This window comes from Mus caroli, chromosome 11 (genome assembly GCF_900094665.2).
Source record: "Mus caroli chromosome 11, CAROLI_EIJ_v1.1, whole genome shotgun sequence".
In the NCBI taxonomy this organism is placed as follows: Eukaryota; Metazoa; Chordata; class Mammalia; order Rodentia; family Muridae; genus Mus; species Mus caroli.
The window spans coordinates 19,091,360-19,114,312 of record NC_034580.1 but is presented as its reverse complement, the minus strand read 5'-3'; the positions used below and the strand labels follow the sequence as shown (position 1 = coordinate 19,114,312).

The 22,953-nt window shown below is 39.2% G+C and overlaps 1 protein-coding gene across 3 annotated transcripts in view; it reads right to left on the bottom strand.

The window, feature by feature from the left end:
* Positions 1-22,953, bottom strand: part of Xpo1 (exportin 1) — a 39,950-nt gene that overhangs the window by 2,093 nt on the left and 14,904 nt on the right. For all 3 annotated transcript variants that reach the window (XM_021176007.2, XM_029483522.1, XM_021176008.2), the window contains 20 exons: positions 18,288-18,349; positions 17,711-17,755; positions 16,291-16,472; positions 15,896-15,944; positions 15,696-15,815; positions 14,029-14,157; positions 13,100-13,258; positions 11,854-12,051; positions 10,648-10,786; positions 10,295-10,476; positions 10,056-10,212; positions 9,800-9,963; positions 9,072-9,206; positions 8,079-8,262; positions 7,559-7,665; positions 4,946-5,140; positions 3,203-3,371; positions 1,328-1,462; positions 1,086-1,245; positions 561-657 (listed from right to left, as the gene is read on the bottom strand). In XM_021176007.2, coding sequence (XP_021031666.1) covers positions 561-657; positions 1,086-1,245; positions 1,328-1,462; positions 3,203-3,371; positions 4,946-5,140; positions 7,559-7,665; positions 8,079-8,262; positions 9,072-9,206; positions 9,800-9,963; positions 10,056-10,212; positions 10,295-10,476; positions 10,648-10,786; positions 11,854-12,051; positions 13,100-13,258; positions 14,029-14,157; positions 15,696-15,815; positions 15,896-15,944; positions 16,291-16,472; positions 17,711-17,755; positions 18,288-18,349 — 2,768 coding nt within the window. The remainder of the gene's footprint in view (positions 1-560; positions 658-1,085; positions 1,246-1,327; positions 1,463-3,202; positions 3,372-4,945; positions 5,141-7,558; positions 7,666-8,078; positions 8,263-9,071; positions 9,207-9,799; positions 9,964-10,055; positions 10,213-10,294; positions 10,477-10,647; positions 10,787-11,853; positions 12,052-13,099; positions 13,259-14,028; positions 14,158-15,695; positions 15,816-15,895; positions 15,945-16,290; positions 16,473-17,710; positions 17,756-18,287; positions 18,350-22,953) is intronic.

The following is a 22,953-nucleotide window of genomic DNA, read 5'->3' as shown; positions in this document are numbered from 1 at the left end:
TCTGATTCCCTCTTCTGGAGTATCTGAAGACAGCTACAGTGTACTTACATATATTAAAAATAAAAATATTTAAAAAAAAAAAAAAAAAAAAAAGAATCTTCAAAGGGGCATCAATGTGCTAATTAGACCTATCAGAATGTCTGAGATCTGGGTCAGGTGTAGTGGCATGTCTGTGATCCCAGCACTTGATAGGCAGATTACTGAGAGTCCAAGGCTAGTCTAGTCAAAAGACTGAGTTTCAGCACAGCCAGGGCTATACAGAGAAGCTGTCTAGAAACAAGAAAAAGGAGGAGTGAAAGGGAGTAAGGGTAAAGGTTGGGATGGAGGCCAAGAGAATGCTTGCCTGTTTTAAAAAGAAAAATACTTGACAGACAAGAGCAGCCCAGGACCTTGCTGGGTATTTAGTCTTAAGTGGGTGAGCTCGAGTCCTGCTCTCGGAACAACACAGGCAGCATTCTTGATGAGCTTCACTAAACACAGGTGTGCAGATGCATAAATGCAGGCAAAGTCTAAGCAGCCAGGAACCCTGTCTCAAAAAGTCAAAAGAAAGAAATACGTACCTTTATTTGAACTAAGAAATCCCTTAGGTGTTCTTTGAAAGCAGGAATATCCTGATTTAAGCTGAAAAGTCCTGTTACAAAGAGCTTTACTTGAGCACTGCAAATCAAAACAAAAATTAATCTTTAAAAACTAAACATCTAAAGTACTGTTTTAAAACAATTTGTTTATCCCCAGAACATCTCTCAAAATAAAAAAGTAGAAGCAGATGGTTCAGCCTATAAAGGCACTTGCAATAAATAAAGCCTGGTGATCTAGTATTCATTATGGGAAACCAGAGCAGAGAACTGTCATCTTGCCCTCTGACCTGTCCGCATGGACAGACGTGCATACACCCAGTAGTATCTACATCTAAACTAAATATAAAAAATGTGTTGGAGAGATGCCTCAGTATGTAAAAGCTCATACTCTCTTCCTAAGAATCCAAATCAGTAGGCTCCTGACTGCCTGAAACAGGACGAAGGCCTCTGGCCCTAGACTCACATGTACATAAACACCCACATATTAATAGCAATACAATAACTTACTCTTGTAGATGAGGGAATGCAGATTTAAGGAGATTAGCCACGTAGTCTTGAATAAACACTTGGTTGTTAACTGGATTTCCAGGATTTAGTGGTGTACTTATTTTCCCTTCTTCAACCAAGTTGAACATATACGCAAGAATTGATGCATGCATTGTTAGACCTGTTGAATAGAAGACACTGAGTAAAAAATAAAACGGAAACAAACAGAACACTTAAGTGAGTTAGTGATTTTTAGCTCTTACCTGCAGTATGTGAGGTGTCTGTCACAACAGAGAAAATATGCTGAAGAATATCACAAAAATAAGTTTGATAAAAACTCTGTGCTGCAGCTTCCTCTTGTGCAACATTTTGTAAAAGTGTAAAAAGTATCTGTAAGCCTAAAGTTAACAAAAAATAAATTCATTACAAACTATTGGTTTACATAAAAAGATATATACATCTAGCACTTGGGAGGCAGAGGCAGGCAGATTTCTGAGTTCAAGGCCAGCCTGGTCTACAAAGTGAGTTCCAGGACAGCCAGGGCTACACAGAGAAACCCTGTCTCGAAAAAAACAAATCTTGTTTTCTTTTCTCTTCTTACTTCCCCCCACCCCTTTTTTGAGTAGGTGTGTTTTTTGGTTTGGTTTGGTTTTGGTGTGTATGTGTCTGAACTTGAGTTTGTAAGACCAGGATGGCCTCAATCTCAAACTCTGTCCCTTCAGTGCTGATACCATGCCTAGTGAGCCCACCCCACTCCCATTTTTCTTGAATCTGTGTATTAACTTTAAATTAACAATGGAGCTCACAGACTCCAAAATATGCCACAAGCATCATAACACATAGATAAGAGAACTAAGCAAAGAAATGCATGTTTTATTTATGCAGACAGGGTGTAGCCCTGTACATTAGGTTAGCCTTAAGTGGGAAACATTATTCACTTGAACTTCTCCAGGACTAGGATTAAGAGCATAAATAACCAAATCTGGTGTTTGTTTTGGCTATTTTAAACATTTTAAACCATTTATTACCTAGAAATAAAGGTAAAAGTAACAGTCCAGGTGAGAGACTTGTATGCCCCAGCAAGAAGCCAGACTATCACTAGATAGTCAGTGGTGAAGGGAAGGTGGCTCACACACATCTTCTGTGGGCACCAGGAATGAGTGGTGCATTGACAGATATGCAGACAAAATACTTAAACACATAATAACAAAGGTCTAAGATATAAACTCAGTTGTGCAAAGCCAACATGTCCAGAATTTAGAAAGTAGACAGAACGATCATTAAGTTGGAAGACCAGCCTGGAATACATGGAGACCCTGTGTCAAAAAATAAATGGGAGCTGGAGAGGTGGCTCAGCAATGCTTTTTGCTCCTGCAAAGGATTGATTCCTAGCACCAATGTACTTCATGGCTCACAACTATATCCACAGCCTTGGTTCAATGGCATCCACCACCCACTTCTGGCTTCCACATGCTCCAGGCAGGAATATGGAGTAAAGACATTCACAAAAGCTAAGCAATCATAAACACTGGTTCTCAACCTTTCAGTCCTGATCCCAAAGGTGTTGAATAACCCTTTCATAGGGGCAGCCTACAAGCCATGCAATTACCCATGGAATTCCTATAGGGTCCCAGAGAAAGCAAGCCAAAATACTTAAGACTTGCACATGCAAGCCATGACACACACCTCCACTCAACAGGCAGAGATGAGAGGAGGGCTAGAGAATTAATGAAAAACAAATCGCCAAATCAACACTGGGTGTAGTGACACACACATTTAATCCCACCATTTGGGAGACAAATCTGAGTTCTAGGACAGCCCGGGCTATACAGGAAAACAAACAAAAAAATTTCTAACACCACACTGGTTTTTAAGATAAGATACTAAAAGCTAATGGACAAAGAGCATATACAAAACTCATGAGCTTTATGAAGGATGATGAAACATGTCCCTACCAGATTTTCATAATGCTGCTAGAATGGCTCCATTTAAAAGTAATCAATTTTCACTACTGAATTGACTCAGTATTGTAGAAATCCCTGAAAACTGAATGCTCATGCCCCTTCCCCCCAAAATTAAACAGTTACTGAGACTTAAATGTTAATTTCTGTTTTATCAAATAACTTAAATGTATTTACCTGTATCTGCAACATTCCTCATAGTATGTTTAAAAGCCCAAATAATAGAATCCAAAACAAGCTTGAACTGTGCAGGTGGAATAGCTAGGAATGCTGGGAAACAGTGAGAATTGACAGCTTGAAGTAATAAGAAAAAGTTTGTTCTGTGTTCTGGATACTCTTCAAAATCCTAAAATAAGAAAGAAACCGGAACACTTCAATGCCTTATTAAAGAGGAAGATAATCAAGTTTCTACTTGCATCTACCTTCAGAGTTCCCCCCAAAGGAAAGCCCAAATTTTAGGATTTGTTTATTTCTTGTTATCATTGGTTTTCAAAGGCAGGATTTCTCTGGGTAGCCATAGCTGTCCTCTCACTGTGCTTTGTAGACCCAACTGGCTTAGAACTCTGAGAGATCTACCACCTCCAGGCTAGAATTTATATTTTAAAGATTTAAGTACCATGCTCTGGAAATAATCACAAACTAGCAAACACAGCCATGCTTTTCATGAACCACCTACTCTCAGGAAGCCTGCTGAAGTCTCTGAGGCCAGTTTATGGTTGGCAAGAAAATGCTGTTGTCTCAAATCTACTCACCAAAGGTCTGGGTGTGTGTTTGCATCACAACCCATCTGGAAAACTTTTTTAAAAAAAGATTTATGTATCCAGCAGTGTTGGTGCACGCCTTTAATTCCAGTGCTTGGGAGGCAGAGGCAGGCGGATTTCTGAGTGCAAGGGCAGCCTGGTCTACAGAGTGAGTTCCAGGACAGCCTGAGCTATACAGAGAAACCCTGTCTCCAAAAACAAAAGCAGAGGATTTAAATATTTCTTTTATGTGAGTACACTGAGCATCAGATCCCAATACAGATGGTTGTGAGCCACCATGCTCAGAACTGAACTGAGATCTCTGGAAGAGCAGACAGTGCTCTTAACCCCTAAGCCACCTCTCCAGCCCAGGAGGAACTTTTAAATACTACTACCCAATTTTATCCTGCTATATCTTGAAACCAAAAACCAGTAGACTATCTGGTATCCCCTAAATTTTAAAAGTTATCCCATACTGAGGTTCAGTCCAAATTTAACCCCTACCCCTTTCTTTTGTTGACCAAGTTGGCCAAATGTGTAACAAGCTGTTATATGTGTATGTCATATATAGACCAGAAACCTAGCTGTGTTTGCTAATTTGTGATTATTTCTTTTCTTTTTTTTCTTTTTTTGGAGACAGGGTTTGTCTGTGTAGCCCTGGCTGTTCTGGAACTCAGTTTGGAGACCAGGCTGGCCTTGAACTCAGAAATCCACCTGCCTCTGCCTAGTGAGTGCTGGGATTAAAGGCGCGTGCCACCATGCCCGTCTGATTACTTCAATTTTTAAAATACAAATTCGAGCCTGGAATTTGTAGAGCACACCCTTAATCCTAGAGGCAGGCAGATCTGAGTTCTAATCCAGGTGGATCTAAAGAGTGAGTTCCAGGTCAGACATGGCTACCCAGAAATTAGAGATCATAGTTCTATGCATGCACCTCTGCCCTTTGAGCACTCTTAGGTCTAAGTGTGTCCATGACCAGTCCTTTTGTCCCTTTTTTTTTCTTTTTTGGGAGGAGTGGAGGGTTGGTGTCAAAATTCTGTTAAGACAATTACTCCTTGTACTATAAATATAATACTGAAATTCTAGGACTTTGAAACTCTAAAAAAATGTCACTTATATTTAGGAGTGAAGAACATACTACAAAATCTTCCATTATATAATAAAAACACAGATCACCTACCTTATTTATCATATTCAATGTGCACTCAAAAACTGCATCGAATATTTGAGGTATTTCAGCTGTTATATGTCCACCTAATTTGTTGACAATAATGGCCATAGTACTAAGCACTTCTGGTTCTCTAGCAGCTGGTACATTTCTCTGGTAATCAATAAGAACTGCATCCAACAAAGGAGGAACAAAGTTTTCAGCTACCTGTTAGGGGGGAAAAGTAATATAGGTCACTCCAGTCTCTAAGATAATTCCGATTATCTGATGAGATATGATGCTAAACTATTTTAGCAACAGGAACCAGTAAGGTCAACATTAACAATGGCCATAGATACTAGTTAATTTAAATGTATCTGTGAGTCTCATTACATAGCAAGGTTGGACTCAAACTCATGGCATTCATCCTGCTACAATTCCCAGGGCTATGATGACAGGTGTGTACCAAAATACCACATTCATACATATTCAGTAGTTAAAGAGTCCTAAATTCAGCCGGGCGTGGTGGTGCACGCCTTTATTCCCAGCACTCGGGAGGCAGAGGCAGGTGGATTTCTGAGTTCGAGGCCAGCCTGGTCTACAAAGTGATTGCCAGGACAGCCAGGGCGACACAGAGAAACCCTGTCTCGAAAAATCGAGTCCTAAATTGAGATCTTTCCATCTTCTGAGAAGCTAGAGAAAGCACCCAAGGAGCTGAGGGGTCTGTAATCCTATAGGTGGAACAACAATATGAACTAACGAGTACCCCCAGAGCTCGTGTTTCTAGCTGCATATGTATCAGAAGATGGCCTAGTCGGCCATCATTGGGAAGAGAGGCCCCTTGGTATTGCAAACTTTATATGCCCCAGTACAGAGGAACACCAGGGCCAAGAAGTGGGTGTGGGTGAATAGGGGACTGGGGGGGCGGGCCCTGGGGGACTGTTGGGATAGCATTTGAAATGTATATAAAGAAAATATCTAAATAAATATATAAAGAAATAAGTAAGTCCTGAATTGGCTAGATCCAAAATACTGTAAGACCAGACTTCCATGTATGCTCTAACAGTGGGATAAATAAACCCAAGAAGACTGTGGCCACTGCTGTGAAGAAGCTGATGCAGGAGGAAAGAAAGGTGAGTGATTCTCTGTACCTACAGAATCTAAACATACATGAATACGTTTAAAAAAAGAAGGAGAAGGAGGAGGAGGAGGAGAAGAAGAAGAAGAAGAATCTTATCAGAGTTAGAGCTGAAGATAAAAAGTAATAGCTCAGCAAGTGTTTATGGTAACTTCCCTAAGCACAAGCAGGCTCAAGAACTTCCTGCATTTTAAAGGCGCTCAAACTGTGAGCAACAGCAGTAGCTTTCCTGTGGTTGCCTATACATACTATTAGTGCAGTAACACACACTCGAGAACTGCAACCAGTCACTACCATTCACCTGCCTAATACTACATTTTCCTGCACTGATGTTTCACTTTGCCTTTCTCAGCATAAAAACTTCAATGGATTTTTTTGTTTTGTTTTGCTTTATTTTGTTTTTTTCAAGACAGGGTTCCTCGGTATAGCCCAGGCTGGCCTGGAACTCACTTTGTAGACCAGGCTGGCTTTGAACTCAGAAACCCAAGTGCTGGGATTAAAGGTGCGGGCCAGCACGCCCAGCTTTCAATGGATTTTAAAACAACAAAATCTAAAAGACAAACAGCAAAAAACCCCACAGCCTCTCTTTTGTGTAGCCCAGGCTATCCTAGATCTACCTGATCCTGCCTCCCAAGTAAAAGTGTGTTCCATCACCACTAACTGTGTAACTCAGGCTGGCCTATAAAGGGGATTCTTCTGCTCTGCCTACACCATTAAGCAGATGCTGTTTTAAGACAATGAATAAATACTTTAGTGCTAGGTATCAGGCTTTTCTCATGTACGTACACATGCACATGTAAGTCAGAGAGGTTCATCTGTGGAGTTGATCTCCTTCCACCATATGGGTCCCAGTGTTGGAATCCATTGAGATTTGGGAGAAAACTTTGTCATCCACTGAGCTGGCTACTGACTGCTCCAGATTCCATTTTACTCACAAACATTATAGCTGCATCACACAGTAATAGTGAGTATAGGGCAGGATCCTATTTTTATTGCTGATTTGAGGATCAGGCATAACAATCTGCTATAGTGCTCTTTATGTAGTTTTAAATCTGAAGTGGTGACATTTTTTTTAAACTTAGATCATCATCAAAGCTCAAGATCACTGATGAAGGCTGTTGAGATGATTCAAATCCTTAATTTGTAATCTCTTTTCCTCCTACCTCACAGCCACTGTAGTAGCCTCAGCTTATGAACTATATATATGGCCTGGATTTCCTAGTGACCTAGATATAAAATATGAATTCTATTGACATTTTGTTTTTATCTTAACAACCCTTCAACCTACCTTTGGACATATCTCTATAGCCCCAAATAACCCATTCTTATTTATTATCACCATCTGTAGCAAACAAATGTCTTCAAAAAGCTAAATCACTATCTCCAACAAATACTAGTGCTAAATAACCCTAAACAGACAGTTAACTATCTTTTTAAAGCAAATACATGTAGACAGGATATATTAGAGAATGTGAAGTAAAAGAAAACAAAAACAACAAAAATCTTACCATCTGAGGATCATTGGAACGGCTCACCCAACCAGATATTAACTTTAAAGTTTCCCTTTTTACCGTCCGCATACTTCTAATCAATGGTTGCTTTGTAACCATTTCACCTGAAGAACAATCAAATATAAGCCAACTGATAGTATGCAAAGTTAGGTCTACTTCAAATAATATAACTCCATTGACCATTTAAAAAGCTATACCTTCGAAAGAATTTATTGGGGGAAAGGTTGAAAAATTAATGGATGGAAGAGAGAATTCCAAAGTGCAAACCACCAAATAGCCAAGATCCAACACACAGCTTTGGGCATTTTGCAAAATAGTTACTCTGTCAATAAAACTGTACTTGTAGGCAAGACGAATCAAGCAACTGCTGAGAAAGGGTGTTGGACCTTGTGACACCCCAGACAGCAGGTTTACTTAAATGTGAGAAGAGCAGAAAGGGTATGTAAGACAGTGAAAGCAGAAGCCCTTATCCAGCATATCCAGCATTCTACCTCCCCAAGAAGCAAGAATCACTTACCATTAGCTTGAATAGCTGCAGAAATATTTTCACTGAGGCACTTATATACATTAAGCATGTCTAAATAAATTCTGCCAAGCTGAATTACAAAGGGATGACCAACAGCTTTGCAGGCTCTCACATTTGTTTTTAATATGCTACCCAGCTGCTTGACTGTTTCAGGATCTTTCAGGATATCCACATTCTGAAATTATCACAATAAAGCACAACCTCATTTACTGAAAACTTCATCTTATTTGAAATCTCAAAAGACAACACAAGGCCTGGGTTATAGCTCAGTCCTAAGATGTTTTACAAACAGGAGTCCGAAGTTTAATCCCTATCAACTTAATCATACCTAAAGCTCGAGTACTTAAAAACCTAAAGAGTAGAGTGAAAACAGTCTCACCTAAGATCAAACAGAATGTGCCATGGTGGCACATCTCTCCAGGTCCCCTAGGAACCCACAGTAAACTGTCTCAACTATCATGACCCACACAAAACAAAATCCTGTCACTTGTCTGTCTTTCTCTTATTTTGATCAGAGTGTTCTGGTTCTCAGCTCATTTGCAACTTGTTTGTTATGTTGCCAAGGATGGCTTTTAACTTTTACTCCTGGCCTCTATTTCTAAGTGTTAGGATTATGCTTACGCACTACCACATCTGACTTCTATAATGTTTCAATTGTTCAAACTCACATGAAAGCACCTATACAGTAAGGAATATAGCTGAGTGGGTTAAAGGCCTTCACATAAACCTGAGGTCTGAAGCTCAGATCCTGAGGAGTGACTGTAAAGATAGGCTTAGCATAATGTGTCTGTTCACAGGCTAAACACTCAAGAGGTAGGTAGTAGTCGTGTTCAAGGTAACACAAACATTACAATTGAAAAGGGATTCCTGTTTGAAGTATACATTTCAAAAGTGCTAAGACTGAACCTTAAACCTCAATAGAATTCAAAATGAAAATAAAATCCACAAAAACACCCAAAACCTACATAAAAAATAAAAACTTACTTTGGTAGCCTGCTGAATTATACTGTCCCACACTTGATTAGGGAGTAGCATGTATTTTTCTATCAAATGCTCTTGAACTGTCTGGTCTGTCTGTGCACCAATCATGTATCCCACAGCTTCATAAAATGTATGAACCTGTTTTTAAATGCAAACATTTTTATTTTCATAGTCTCATGCACCCAAATATAAAATATATGTAACCAAATTACAAATACACTTAGACTATACTGATTAATACTTATTTTTCCAGTTATTAACCTGTTTCTTTAGTTTTCTTTTAGTTTTGACTGTATATGTTTGTGGGAATGGGGGGCTATGGACACAGTGTAGAAGCCTGAAGAGCCCTTAAGATGATAATGGAGAACACTGCACGTGGAGTTACAGAGTACTTAGCATTAAGTGTGGGTGCTGGGCACCCAACTATAGTGCTATACAAGAGCAGGACCCACTCGGAACTTCACACTGAGCTGCTCTCCATCCTCCAAAGCATAGCACTTCCATGAACAAGAACCACCGAGGGGACTCAATAGTTATGCAGACTGGCTACACTTCCAGGAACTCAGGTTCAAGCCTAATCACCCAAACAGTGGCCAATGTCCAAGTAACTCTAGCTCCATGGTTCTTGATGCCCTCTTTCCTGCTTCTTCATACACAGGAGGTGTATACACACAAACATATGCAAGCAAAAACTCATGTGCATTTAATAATAAGCATAGTGACTTATATACCTGCTGAGGCTGAAGATCACAAATTATAGTATTTATGTTGTTTAAAATCTCATCAATGAACGGCATTACTTCTCCAACTTGAACCTGAACAAAATGCCTACGGCATTTTTGAGCTATTTTAATAAATGTGTCACAAGCCATATCCTGGACTCCATCATGGGTCTCTAACAAGATAAAAACATTTATTGATTTTTTTGTTCCATATAACAAATGAAAAGTAAAATTATACACAAGGAATTTATTAAGTGAGATTTACCATGCATGAATTCGAATAGCTTGTTTACTACTGTCTTCAAAAATTTCCAATGTGCTCTCAAAAATCTTGGGTATTGACCTACTATATACATGATATTCGATGCAATAATAGCTTTATTATCTTTGCCTCTTTTCTGCTCACATAATCCTAAAAGATCCTATAAAATAAGACAAGCTTTGGTCATATTAAGTTGCAAAATAGATCTTTAATTGTTCTACTTCATCCTACTGGCAGCGTACCTTTATAACAGTGACAAGAAACCGCTTCTCATCTTCCTCGTGCATTGCGCCACTGATGGAGCCTATTGCCCAACACAATGTATTCAAATTCTTCCATGACCATTCTGTACCATTCACTTGATTTTGAAGTTTCTTAGTCATTATTATTTCCGTATCTACATAATCCAGATGAGTAAGATAAACTACAAAAACAAAAAATAAAAATCCAGATGTTTCACAGTGAAAAATATTTTTCTGCTAAGATGTAACAGCATATTACAAATATGGTTACTAATTCAGGTAACTGTAGAACTTCAATTATTTTCACAAATAGGGGAGGGGATAAAATTGTAAAAATTATTGTCTTTACTTACCTAATGTTTCTCTCATATTCTTATACAAATTTATGGAATCAGTATCCTTCATGAACTCTCTTACAACTTCTCCCTGATCATTTTCTACAACCAGTACCTCCTCTGGTTTAGCCATGCGACTAACCATCAATAAACGGACCTATTGATCAATAAACCAGTAAAGAAACCGTTAAGACACTTTGTAGCCATGTCAAATGTAGGGTGAGAGGCATGTACTTAAAAAGCATATACTAATTAAGATGTCACACAAATCAAACTAATTCTAACAAAAGAATTTAGAGAAAATATTCAGGCACACACAGTTGCACATTCCTACAGCCTCAGCATTTCTAAAACTGAGTGGATTCCTATTTAGAGGCTAGGATTGGCTACCAAGCTGAAAGTAAAACTTACATAGGAGGTGGATCCATGAAGACCAAGAGGTCAAGGTCAGCCTAGACTACTTAACACCTACCCACACTTTCAATTTTAAAATGCTTGGTACTGTGATGATACAAGTCACTCTCCATCCCTTATTTGGTACCAAATTTGGACTTTTGGATTCTCTGTGTATCCCTGGCTGTCCTCAAACTCAGAGATCTGCCTCCTCTGCCTCCTGGGTGTTAGGATTAAAGGCTAGCATCACTTGACTTGCTCTATGTTTTAAATAGTTAACCTCTTGTTTACAGATTTCATAGGTCTTATTGATTGGAGACAGAAAATGGACATAAATCCAGATCATACAAGGCTGTTAGTTTAAGAACCATACTTCTAAAAACTGCAACTGGGGCTTCAGAGATGGCTCATCAGTTGAAAACACTGACTGCTCTTCCAGAGGTCCTGACTTCAAATCCAAGCAACCATAAGTTGGCTCACAACCATCTGTAATGAGATCTGATGCCCTCTTCCGGTGTATCTAAAGACAGCTACTGTATGTATGTATGTATGTATGTATGTATGTGTGTGTGTGTGTGTGTATACGGGCAGTGGTGGTGCATGCCTTTAATCCCAGCACTCGGGAAGCAGAGGCAGGTGAATTTCTGAGTTTGAGGCCAGTCTGATCTACAAAGTGAGTTCAAGAACAGCCAGGACTGCACAGAGAAACCCTGTCTTGAAAAACAAAAAATAAACAAACTGCAACAGGAAAACCTCTTAAGTTCTACTTCTAACACCTTAGCCATCAAAACTATAGTAAGAAACAAAAGTGCTGACCAACCACATCATTACCTTTGATAACACGGTCAAGTACAGCTGTCTCCTAGGAGGAATATCAAAGTGCTGACTTCCAGATAACAAGGGAGAAGCAGATGTAGAAAATGGACTCTCTCTGTAGAGCTCAGCTGCCAAATGATTCCAGTACTCAAGGCAGATTTTAAAAATTTCAGTTTCTTCCACTTCAGACACCAACAACATATAATGAAGAGCCTGCATATTAAGATCAAGAAAATTGTTTAAGTATTATCCCCAAATTTTCAAGTTGCTTCCCCCCACTTAAAAAGGATGAAAACCTAATATTCTGAATCTGGGCAATATGAGCACATATGTGTCTTTAATCCCAGCACTTGGGAGGCCAAGAGCCAGGTGGATCTCTTAGTTCAAGGTCAGTCTGGTCTATAAAGTAAGCTCTAGGATAGCCATCCAGGCCATGTCTCATAAAGCAAAACCAAAGGCACTATTTGAAATATATATGACATCTCATTCCTCAAACAGACTGAAAACGGGCAGCAGATATTTTTTCTGGCATGTCCTTTAATGTTTCCAGGATACTTTAAACTGGTAAAATCCAATGTCTTCTAAGCTGGGCAACTCTGGTCCCAGCACATGGGAGGGCAGAAACTGCATGCCATCCTCAGGAAACCACAAGTTTCTCGTCGGTCATAAAGGGCCCCTTCGGTAGGTGATAGTAAAGCAGAGACGTGAGCTTCACAACTTTGAGGATGGCCTGATATAATAAATGCACACCAGAACTAGAGGACTCAATCTGAACAAAGTAAATGCTACAATGGGCTAAAACACAAAATGTGTACATTCTCACAATGAAATATTACATAACCATGAAGAACACAGTAAAGGTAGTTCTTTACAACATGCAAAAGTACATATTAAAAAGTTCATGTATAGCTGGGCGTGGTGGCACATGCCTTTAATCCCAGCAGTCAAGAGGCAAAGGCAGGCTGATTTCTTGTCTACAAAGTGAGTTCCAGGGCTATACAGAGAAACCCTGTCTCGAAAAACCAAACCAAACCAATCTAAAACCAAAACCAATCTGAGCCCAGTACCTGCATACAATCCCAGCATTTGGCAGACAGAGGCAGGAAGATCTCTTTGAGTTTGAGGTTACCACATTCTACACAGTTCAAGGACAGCCAGGTAGGAGTACATACAGGACCCCATCTCCAAAACCCACATACACCTAAAAGGCTCATGTCCAAGAGCATCTTTTTATAGAAATAAATGACAAGAGTAGACATACCTCCATGAGTGCTTCCCTGAGATTCAGTCGCTTTTCTAGAAGTTGACCATGCTCTTTTAGAAAGGTACAGAGAAACAGACTGAGATTTTGAATAAAGTTCTGTTCATCATCTTTCCCATTCGAGTATGCAAGTCGGATATTAGTGTTTAAAGGAAGCATCTGCAAGTTGAAAACCATCATCAATATACATATTATGAAACCATCAAAAAAACCTCTAAAATGACAACAGCCATTTGCTAATAATAACATACAAAGGACTCTCTTGGATTTGTTTCTGGCCAATCCAGACTGATGTTATAGTTTTTGAATTTTTCTATCAGACTTTTCCTCAAGAAGACAACACCACTAGCAGTGCATTCAGATGAAACAAATTCGGGCTAAAAACAACTCTTTTACACCAGCAATGTTCCCTCAGTCTGAGGGAACATTGGTCAGTTTTCCACTGCGATCAGTCTTCACAATATTCAACCTCAAACTTCTAGAACTATTATCATGGTATTCCTAAAGCCTTAATATTTCAAAGAGAAAAAGAAAAATTTCTAACATTACAGGTAACATACAGTTACACCATGGCTGATCTATTCTATAGTTTAAATTTTTTTATAACATGTCCATCATTTTTATTTTTATTTATTTATTTTTTAGATTTATTTTTTATATAAGTACACTGTAGCTATCTTCAGACACGAGAAGAGGGCATCAGATCTCATTACAGATGGTTGTGAGTCACCATTTGGTTGCTGGGATTTAAACTCAGGACCTCTGGAAGAGCAGTCAGCACTCTTAACCGCTGAGCCATTTCTCCAGCCCCCCTATAGTTTAATTTAAACCTAACGTTCTTTTAATTGTTTATTTGGCAGTGTTTCTGGTTATGAATCTAACGATTTCTAATGCATTAAAATGATTCAAACGATGACAGTGGCATATACCTGTTTTAGCTGCATCATTGTAAGTGTAAACAGAGTTTCAAATTGTTCCTCATATTGGCTTACACTCACACCAGCAATCTCAGTGAGGCACTTTAGAGACACATTTCGGAACATTGGAACATTCAGGAACTATTAAAAGAAAATTTTTATTAAAAAAAAAAAAAAAATCAAAGTTAAAACAGAGAAATGTTTACTTGAAAATGACAAAGGTGGGTGTGGTTAAAAGCATTTAATGATTTTGCAGAGGACCCAGATTTTACTCCCAACACCTGCATCAGCAAGTCCCAAGAGATTCAACACCCTCTTTTTGACCTCTATGCATTCTGACATCAAGAGCAACAGGTATTCATGTGGCATGCAGTCAAATCCCATTCCCACAAAATAAAACAAAATGTCTAAAGGAACACAAATGCTTTTCTTTTATATCAAAGATCCAGCAGGAGCTCAAAACTGCTCTATAGCTAAGGATGACCCTAAACTTCTGGCCTTTGTGCTCTGCATCACAGATGTCAGTGGACATCTGTGGGATGCTGGAGAACAATCCTACTGCTCTGTGTGTGCTAAGAAAACTCTAAGCTCCACTGTTGGGCAGGGTGGTAGGTACCAGTCTGGTAACTTTACCAAGATTATGTATGTCTGATTGACTTGAGACCCTGTCTTTAAAAATGTTAATAACCAAAAAATTTACATTGGACTGACTACAAAATAAAATAACCTAAGTGTAAATGTTCAAAAGTAGTACTGAAAAAAAAAAACATTGAAAACAGACATTAGCTAAAGACCATTAGCTAAATAAAAGGTATCAGGTCCCATTACAGATGGTTGTGAGCCACCATGTAGTTGCTGGGAATTGAATTCAGGACCTCTGCCAAGAGCAGTCAGAGTTCTTAACCTGCTGAGCCATCTCTCCAGCACCTGCTATATAGTCCTTAAAGTCCTAACCTAAACCAGAATCACACAGATTAAATGCTGGGATTAAAGCTTTCAACTTGGATTTGGCTCACATAGGTCTCTCACTTAACTTTGAACAAGTGAGATAACAGACATGAACCACTATACTCTGGTATTTATTTCAGGCCACCCTCAAACTCCCAATTCTTTTTTTTTTTTTTTTTTTTTTTTTTATTACATATTTTTTTCAATTACATTTCCAATGCGTCCTGGAACTCACTTTGTAGACCAGGCTGGCCTAGATTTCAGAAATTCTGACTGCCTCTGACTCCTGAGTGCTGGGATTAAAGGTGTGTGACACCACCCCTGGCTCACACCTGGCTCAAACTCCCAATTCTTAGAACTGGAGCCTGAGATGGCTCAGCAGGTAAAAAAAAATGTTCTTTCCCCACAACACCCATGGTGTAGCAAACCAAATCTAGTTATCCTATGACAATCTCCACATAACCACACCCAGGTATACACACAATATTAAACAAATGTACTATTAAAAACCTTCTGCTTCTGACTCTATAGTATTAGAATTAACATCTACCACTAATCCTGAGCTAAATAGAAAACAAATCCCACATACACTGAAGAGATTCATATTAAACAATTACTAGCAAAGACCTTGAAAGCAGCCCCTTCATTGCAGAAACTGACAGTGAGTGGAGTAGCAATGAACGAAAACTATTTGTGACGACCCAGAGACAACTGAAGTGTACTGGCTTTACCTTGTAAATTAATGTGCTGATTAACTTGGTCTCAAAGATGTATCCCAGTGGAATCCAGTTCAGAAATCTCAGCAGTGTTTCTAATGTAGCATGAACAAGGGGAGCATTTTGGGAATTTTCCTGGAAACACAAACATCATACCATAAATATGCTTTCCCCTAACTCTTATTTTAAAAAAGAAGAGAATTAAAACCACTTACCATCACAAACTGACAAAGCTGAAATATTTGTGAAAACTCATTGCACATGCTATGAAAAAAACAAAACAAAGCATGATTTAGAAAGGAGGGACGACATAAATTCTAACTTCAGGGAAGCCCTACCCCTTCTCCAGCAATGTAAAGACTGATCAGATTTCATCAAAAACGTTTACACTTGCCAGGCATGGTGGTGCACGCCTTTAATCCCAGCACTGGGGAGGCAGGGGCAGGTGGATTTCTGAGTTCCAGGGCAGCCTGGTCTACAGAGTGAGTTCCAGGACAGCCAGGCCTATACAGAGAAACCAAGCCTCGAAACCCCCCCACCACCACCACCACCAAAAGTTTATACTTAGAGCTCCACATAGCATGTAATAATCTAAAACATAAATACTTGCCTGTCTTTTAAATGCTTTGCTTTAACTTGGGTTATCTGTCCACTAGAGAAATCAAACACTTCTTCACTCAAGAGTTTAAGAATCACCATATTATTTTGACATAGACTTTCACTGGTCCTACTTGCTCCAACAATGTCACTGATAAAAGTTGGCCAATGCTTAGGCCACTCTTGCTTAAGTATCTAAAATTAAAAATGAAATTTTCATTTCACGTCATTTGACAAAGACAAAACACCATCAAAGCCAGAGTCTTACTCACTTCCCCCCTATTAATATACCATACATAATATAAAAAAGCGCTTTCAATGCTTAAAGACTCCATTCAATTACCCTGACACATTTATATATGGTCTAATGTACATGAATGTTAAAATAAGCTTGATAGATATGTATACCCCAAACTGTGAGACCTAATTAAATAATGAAGAGTGAAGGGTTTAGGGGCCAAGCTAAATGTTCAGGCCCTCAGATCAATCCCTACTATCCCCAAACAGGCATTTTTTGTTGGATATAATCTAGTTGTAACACTATTTAGTGCAGTGCTGAAGCTGAATTCGGGCTCTTACATGACCACCAGGCCCTGTCTGAACATTTTATAAGCTTTTAAATGTTGAGCTCAAGCATTGACAGAGTCATCTATTAATTTGGGCAGTGTCATAGCCAAATACATTCCAAACATTCTACCAAATGATGTTCTGTTGGGGGCAAATAGAGAAATTAGACCAATATAAATATTCTAAACTTAAATATATGGATAGTTAAGAAAAAACATATGGAGTTTAACTAGGAGGCCACATTCCATGCAAAGATATATAAACTGAGATTAGAAAAGCCACATGTAAGTGAAGAAATAAATGCACAGTTGCAGGCAAAGTTTAAGAATCCAGCCCCGGGGGCTGGTGAGATGGCTCAGTGGGTAAGAGCACCCGACTGCTCTTCCGAAGGTCCAGAGTTCAAATCCCAGCAACCACATGGTGGCTCACAACCATCCGTAACAAGATCTGGCGCCCTCTTCTGGAGTGTCTGAAGACAGCTACAGTGTACTTACATATAATAAATAAATAAATCTTTAAAAAAAAAAAAAAAAATCCAGCCCCACTGAAAATTTCAAACTCCATACTCTAATCCAAATCATAATTATATCCATCTAATTGAGTCTTAAAATAATTGTTGATCCTTATCACCACAGATATATCAAATGTTAACTAAAACCTGACTTTAATCCCCAGGACCCATGTCAGTAATAACCATCTTTAATTCAGGCCCAGGTTTCATATGCCTTCACGCCTTTGTGGAAACCTTCACTTGCATGCATATACTCACTGGCAGACAAACACATCTACACATAATAAAAATAAAAGTAAGATCCAAATATTAATCATTTGATTTTTCTGAGGAAGATGGCTAATATAAAGCTTACCTGAACAAGAATCATATTCAACTTCCCAATATACACCTTTTCTTTCTAGGGAGGGTGAAAAGGGGTCAGATTAGAATTCAATACAAACATAAGCACAGAAAATAATTAATGTCTATTCATGCTCCTGGGACTATTAAAAACAGACTAACATTTAAATAATTTTCCTTTCTTTAATACATTCTCTCTGGGAAGCAGGGAGGTACCTCAGCATGCAAACTGCCAACAAGTCTGACGACCTGAGCTCACTCAAGTCTCTACATCTGTAATGGTAGAACCAACTCCCCAAAATTGCCCTGTATCCTCACATAGCACTCAAGTGTTTACAAACACACACACAGAATATTATTAAAATAAATAAATTTAATTTTATAAAACCTTTACATCTCTGGGGCATTTGAGATGGTTTACAGGGTAAACATGAATTCAATCTTCAGACCCACGTACTTAGTAGGAGAGGAGGGGAGAAATGACTCTCAAGTTGTCTTCTGACCTCCACACCCATGATACTCACACTCACCTGCACTTGTACACACGACAAACACTGAAATGAAAACTTAAAAACTAACATTTTCCTTACCTCTACACAAGTTGGGTCAGAGGATGTCTTGATAATGAGACCAACAACATATTTTTTTATTCCTATAAAAATATATAATGCATAAAAAAATTAACAAAAAAATCAAAATAAATTAGGCAAGAAAATTTATGAATCTAATTCCAGCACTAAAGAGTTAAGAACACCCCGGAATTAGAATGTGACTCTTAATTTAAGAAAGACACACTTTGCAGGGTGTGGTGGTACATACCTTTAATCCCAGCACTTGGGAGGCAGAGACAGGCAGATTTCTGAGTTTGAGGCCAGCCTGGTCTACAAAGTGAGTTCCAGGACAACCAGGGCTACACAGAGAAACCCTGTCTGGAAAAAACCAAAAACCAAAAACCAAAACCAAGAAAGAGAAATAACTCCAATTCCTTCACCAGTGCTGGCAACTGCAAAGAATGCCAATTAGGACTTTGGATATAGGTTCAATATCCAATAGTAAAGCAGTTGCCTAACACAGTAAACTCCCTAGGTTTGAGTAAACACTTCAAAAAATGTTAAGGATGTTCTCTTCCATGCTTTTGACTTTAAGCTCAGAGCAATCAAGAACTATGTAGCCATGAACTAGGCATCCATCTTCCTCTGTCACATCAATTTTATAGTCAAAGTCTAACAAGTGCCATGCATTCTTTGATGAGATAGATACATCTGCCTGGTCCTAAGCTAAAGCAGGACAGCTGCCTAGAGCTATGGCCAGCCTGGCTAAATAGTGAAGCCACCAGGCACACTTCAACTCCTGGCTCCAAAGTTCTAGGATTATAGGACCATGAAAGCATGCCTAAATTACCTATTTTTAATCTTCTTAATTTTATCTTTTTTCTTAAAAAAAAAAAAAAAAAAAAAAGAGGCTGTCCTTGAACTGCCTGTCTCCGTCTCCTGAGTGCTGAGATTAAAGATGTGCCCACCACTGTACAGCTACATCTTTTAAACTTTGCCACTTATTTGTCTGTGATTGTATGTCACCTGTGTGTGAAAGCCCACAGAGCAAAAGATGAACAGCTAATGGTGTCAAAAGCTATATAACTTGGGTGCTTCAAACTGAACCTAGGACTCCTGTAGCAAGGGCTCTCGTAATTGTGAAGACATCTCCAATCCAGAATTTTTTCTTTGCAACTGTCCTCTATTTTTTTTTTTACAAAGAAAACCCATACATCCATAGGTACATTTTCTTCAAAGGATCACTTACTGCTTTAGCTTTTACTGAGTTTCTGTTTCTTTTTTAATTAAGTAATCATTTGCCTTCTGCCTAATAATAGAACAACAGTATTTCTTATTTCCTGTAGCTGGACTGGCCTAAATAAAACTCCTGTGTAACTAAGGATGATCCTGCCACCCTCCAAAGCTATTTTTAAGAAAGGAACTAGCCTGAAACACTGTGTATACTACACAGGTCTTGAATTTGAGTTGATCTTCCCATATCTGTTTCCCAATAGTCAGGCTTACTTCTTTTCACCGTCTTTGAAACAGGGGTCTTAATTTAGACTGATCATTAGCCCTGTGTTATTATTGTCTTGAATTTTTATTTTTACTTTTTAAATGTAAAGCTGGATCTCAATGTATAGTCCTGGCTGGCAGCTGGAATGAGAGCTCAGGAGGCAGAGGCAAGCTTATGTCTGAGTTTGAGGCCAGCCATAACTATGCAGTGAAACTCTCTTGAAAAAAACAAAACCAGGACCGGAGATAGCTCAGTGGTTAAGCGCACCAATTTTTATACCAGAGGTCCTGAGTAAAATTACCAGCCACCACATGGTGGCTCACAACCATCTATAATGGGATCCAATCTTCTGGTGAGTCTGAAGAGAGCAATTGTGTACTCATATACATAAAATAAATAAATCTTAAAAAAAGAAAAATAAATAATAGAAAGCATTGGAAATACAACACGGGTGTAGTTTCTGTCCGTTTTGCGGATAGTTGTTATTGCCTTGGTCTTCACTTGTATGCACACATCTAACATCTATGTGGTGCACACACCCCAGCACCTCCACTGTTAAGAGTTGGGTGCTCAGGCTGTTGAGATGGCTCAGCAGTTAAGAGCACCTGACTACTCTTCTGAAGGTCCTGAGTTCAAATCCCAGCAACCACATGGTGGCTCACAACCATCCTTAATGAGATCTGACTCCCTCTTCTGGTGCGTCTGAAGACAGCTACAGTGTACTTACATATAATAAATAAATAAATCTGAAAGAAAAAACCAGTTGTGTGCTCAGGTTAGGCACAGGTTTTGGAAACAGGATCTTACTGAATAACCAACTCTGACGTGGAAATGGCCTCATACTCCAGAGATTGACCTGTTCTGAGGTCAGATGGTTTTTGGGAACTGCCACGACCGCCCAGCTAAAATATTTCTTTTTAAAACTTAAAACTTCACAGTTTTAAGAGACAGTTGCAGCAGTGGGGAGGCAGAGGGCAGATTGATCCCTGAGATTGAGGCCAGACTGGTCTACAGCACAAGTTCCAGGAAAAAAAAATGTACATGGGACACAAGACAAACTTAAATTTCAGCCAAGTGTGATGGCTTACACCTGCCAACTGGGGTTACACAAAGTGAGTTCTTGGTCTCTTTGGGCTATAGTTTCTCAAACAACAAATAAAACCCTACACTAAAAACTACAAAACATATAGATGTTATTTTCTGGCTTACGGCTAAATGGCCATTACAGCAATTCAGAACAAAATGGTAACATTGCAACAAAGTTCTTTTTACCCCTATTACATGTAACGTCTTTCTCATTAAGATGGCTTTTTACAGTTAGGATGGGAGCAGCAAGTTTGGTTCCTAGCACAGATCCACAAGGTCTAACTTAAGAGCCGGGGGAATCCTGTGCCCTTTTCAAGGACACACACATGTAACATATAAAAATAAGCAAATCTTTACAATAAAAATGCCATTTCAGAACCAATCTCACTTATACAACCCTCAAAGTGCTGGGACTACCTATGTGTACACTGAACTAATGAGTAGTCCCAGCACTTTGAGGGTTCATTAATGTGGTTATAATGATTTGAGGCTTTCTGGCAGAAATCAAGTAAGGTGTACATAGAAGTGCAAAGATGACTTCTTGCAGGTCAGTGAAAGGTGTAGCACACAGAAATAACTAGTACAAGAGTCTGTCCCTTGAATATGTCTTAGTCTGGTCTAGTGGTACACACCTTTATCTAGCCTCAGCACTTGAGATGCAGAGACAGGTGGGTATGTGAATTTTAGGCCACCTGGTCTACAAAGTAAGGTCTAGGACAGCTAGGATGGCACCAGAAAACGCTGTCTATAAAAGAAAAAGATAGCAAACAAACAAAAACTGATGCACCTGTACAGGCAGGGTGGAGATACTAGTCCTGGGGTAACACTGGAGCCCAGACCATATCAGAAGTCTACAGAGAGAAGCTGCTCAGGACTTCAATACAGATCTGAGCTTCCAGAGTGTTAGGGCTATGAGACCTGGTACTTGCTATGTAACCAAGATGGCAATTTTCTTCCTTGGCCTCCACACTGCCAAGGATTCCAGGTATGCATAATTACAATAAAATAGGTTACCTTCTTTGAAGTTACTAACTTTATTATGAATGCCAGGTTAAAACCAGTAGAATATCTGGTATCCCGTGAGTTTTAAAGGTTATTCCACACCAAGGTTCAGACCAGGTCTAATCCCCACCCTTTTCTTTTGTTGACCAAGTTGGCCAAATGTATAACGAATATAACAAATGTATGTGTATGTTTTATGTAGATCAGGCTAAGTTGGTCAAATGTATAATGAATATAACAAATGTATGTGTATGTTTTATGTAGATCAGGCTATGTTGGTAGAATGCCTGTCTACTCTGTTTGAAGTCTTGGGTTTGATCAGTACTCTCAAAGCTGTGGAGGCTCAGATCTGTCCTCCTAGTCCTCAGGTGGAGGTGCTGAAGTCACCCTCACCTATAAAACAACCTGACCATCGCAATAAAAAATAACAAAACTTTCATTAAACAGGAACAGGGCTGGAAAGATGATGCAAGGGCACTCACTCCCTGTTCTTCCAGAGAACCTGTGCCCAGTTCCCATCACAAACATTGTCATTACTTATTTGTTCCCTTTGTTTAAAAAAAAAAAAAAAAAAGATTTATTATGTATAAAATGTTATGCCTGCAAACCAGAAGAGGGCACCAGATCTCTTTGTAGATGGTTATGAGCCACCAGGTATTTGCGGGGAATTCAATGCGCTCATCTCTCCAGCCACCTTGTTTAGTTTTTTTGGTTTTTGTTTGTTTTTTGTTTTGTTTTGAGGCACAGTTTCTCCTTGTGGCCCTGGGTGTGCTGAAACTCACTCTGTAGAACAGGCTAGTTTCTAACATTGCCTGCCTGTCTCTGAAGTGCTGGGATTAAAAGCCAGTGCTACCACCCCAGCTAAATGTCATTACCTGTAACTCCAGCACCAAAAGATCTGTCACCTCCTTCTTTCCCTCACAGATGAAGGGACACAGATGGAGAAGGATGGACAAACTCAAACTACCCTCCCTCAAAAGGAATAAAAGAGAGAGAAAGTGCGTGAGAGAGCGGGACCCTGGCGGTGGTGGCTCATGCCTTTAATCCCAGCACTTGGGAGGCAGAGGCAGGCAGATTTCTGAGTTCGAGGCCAGCCTGGTCTACAAAGTGAGTTCCAGG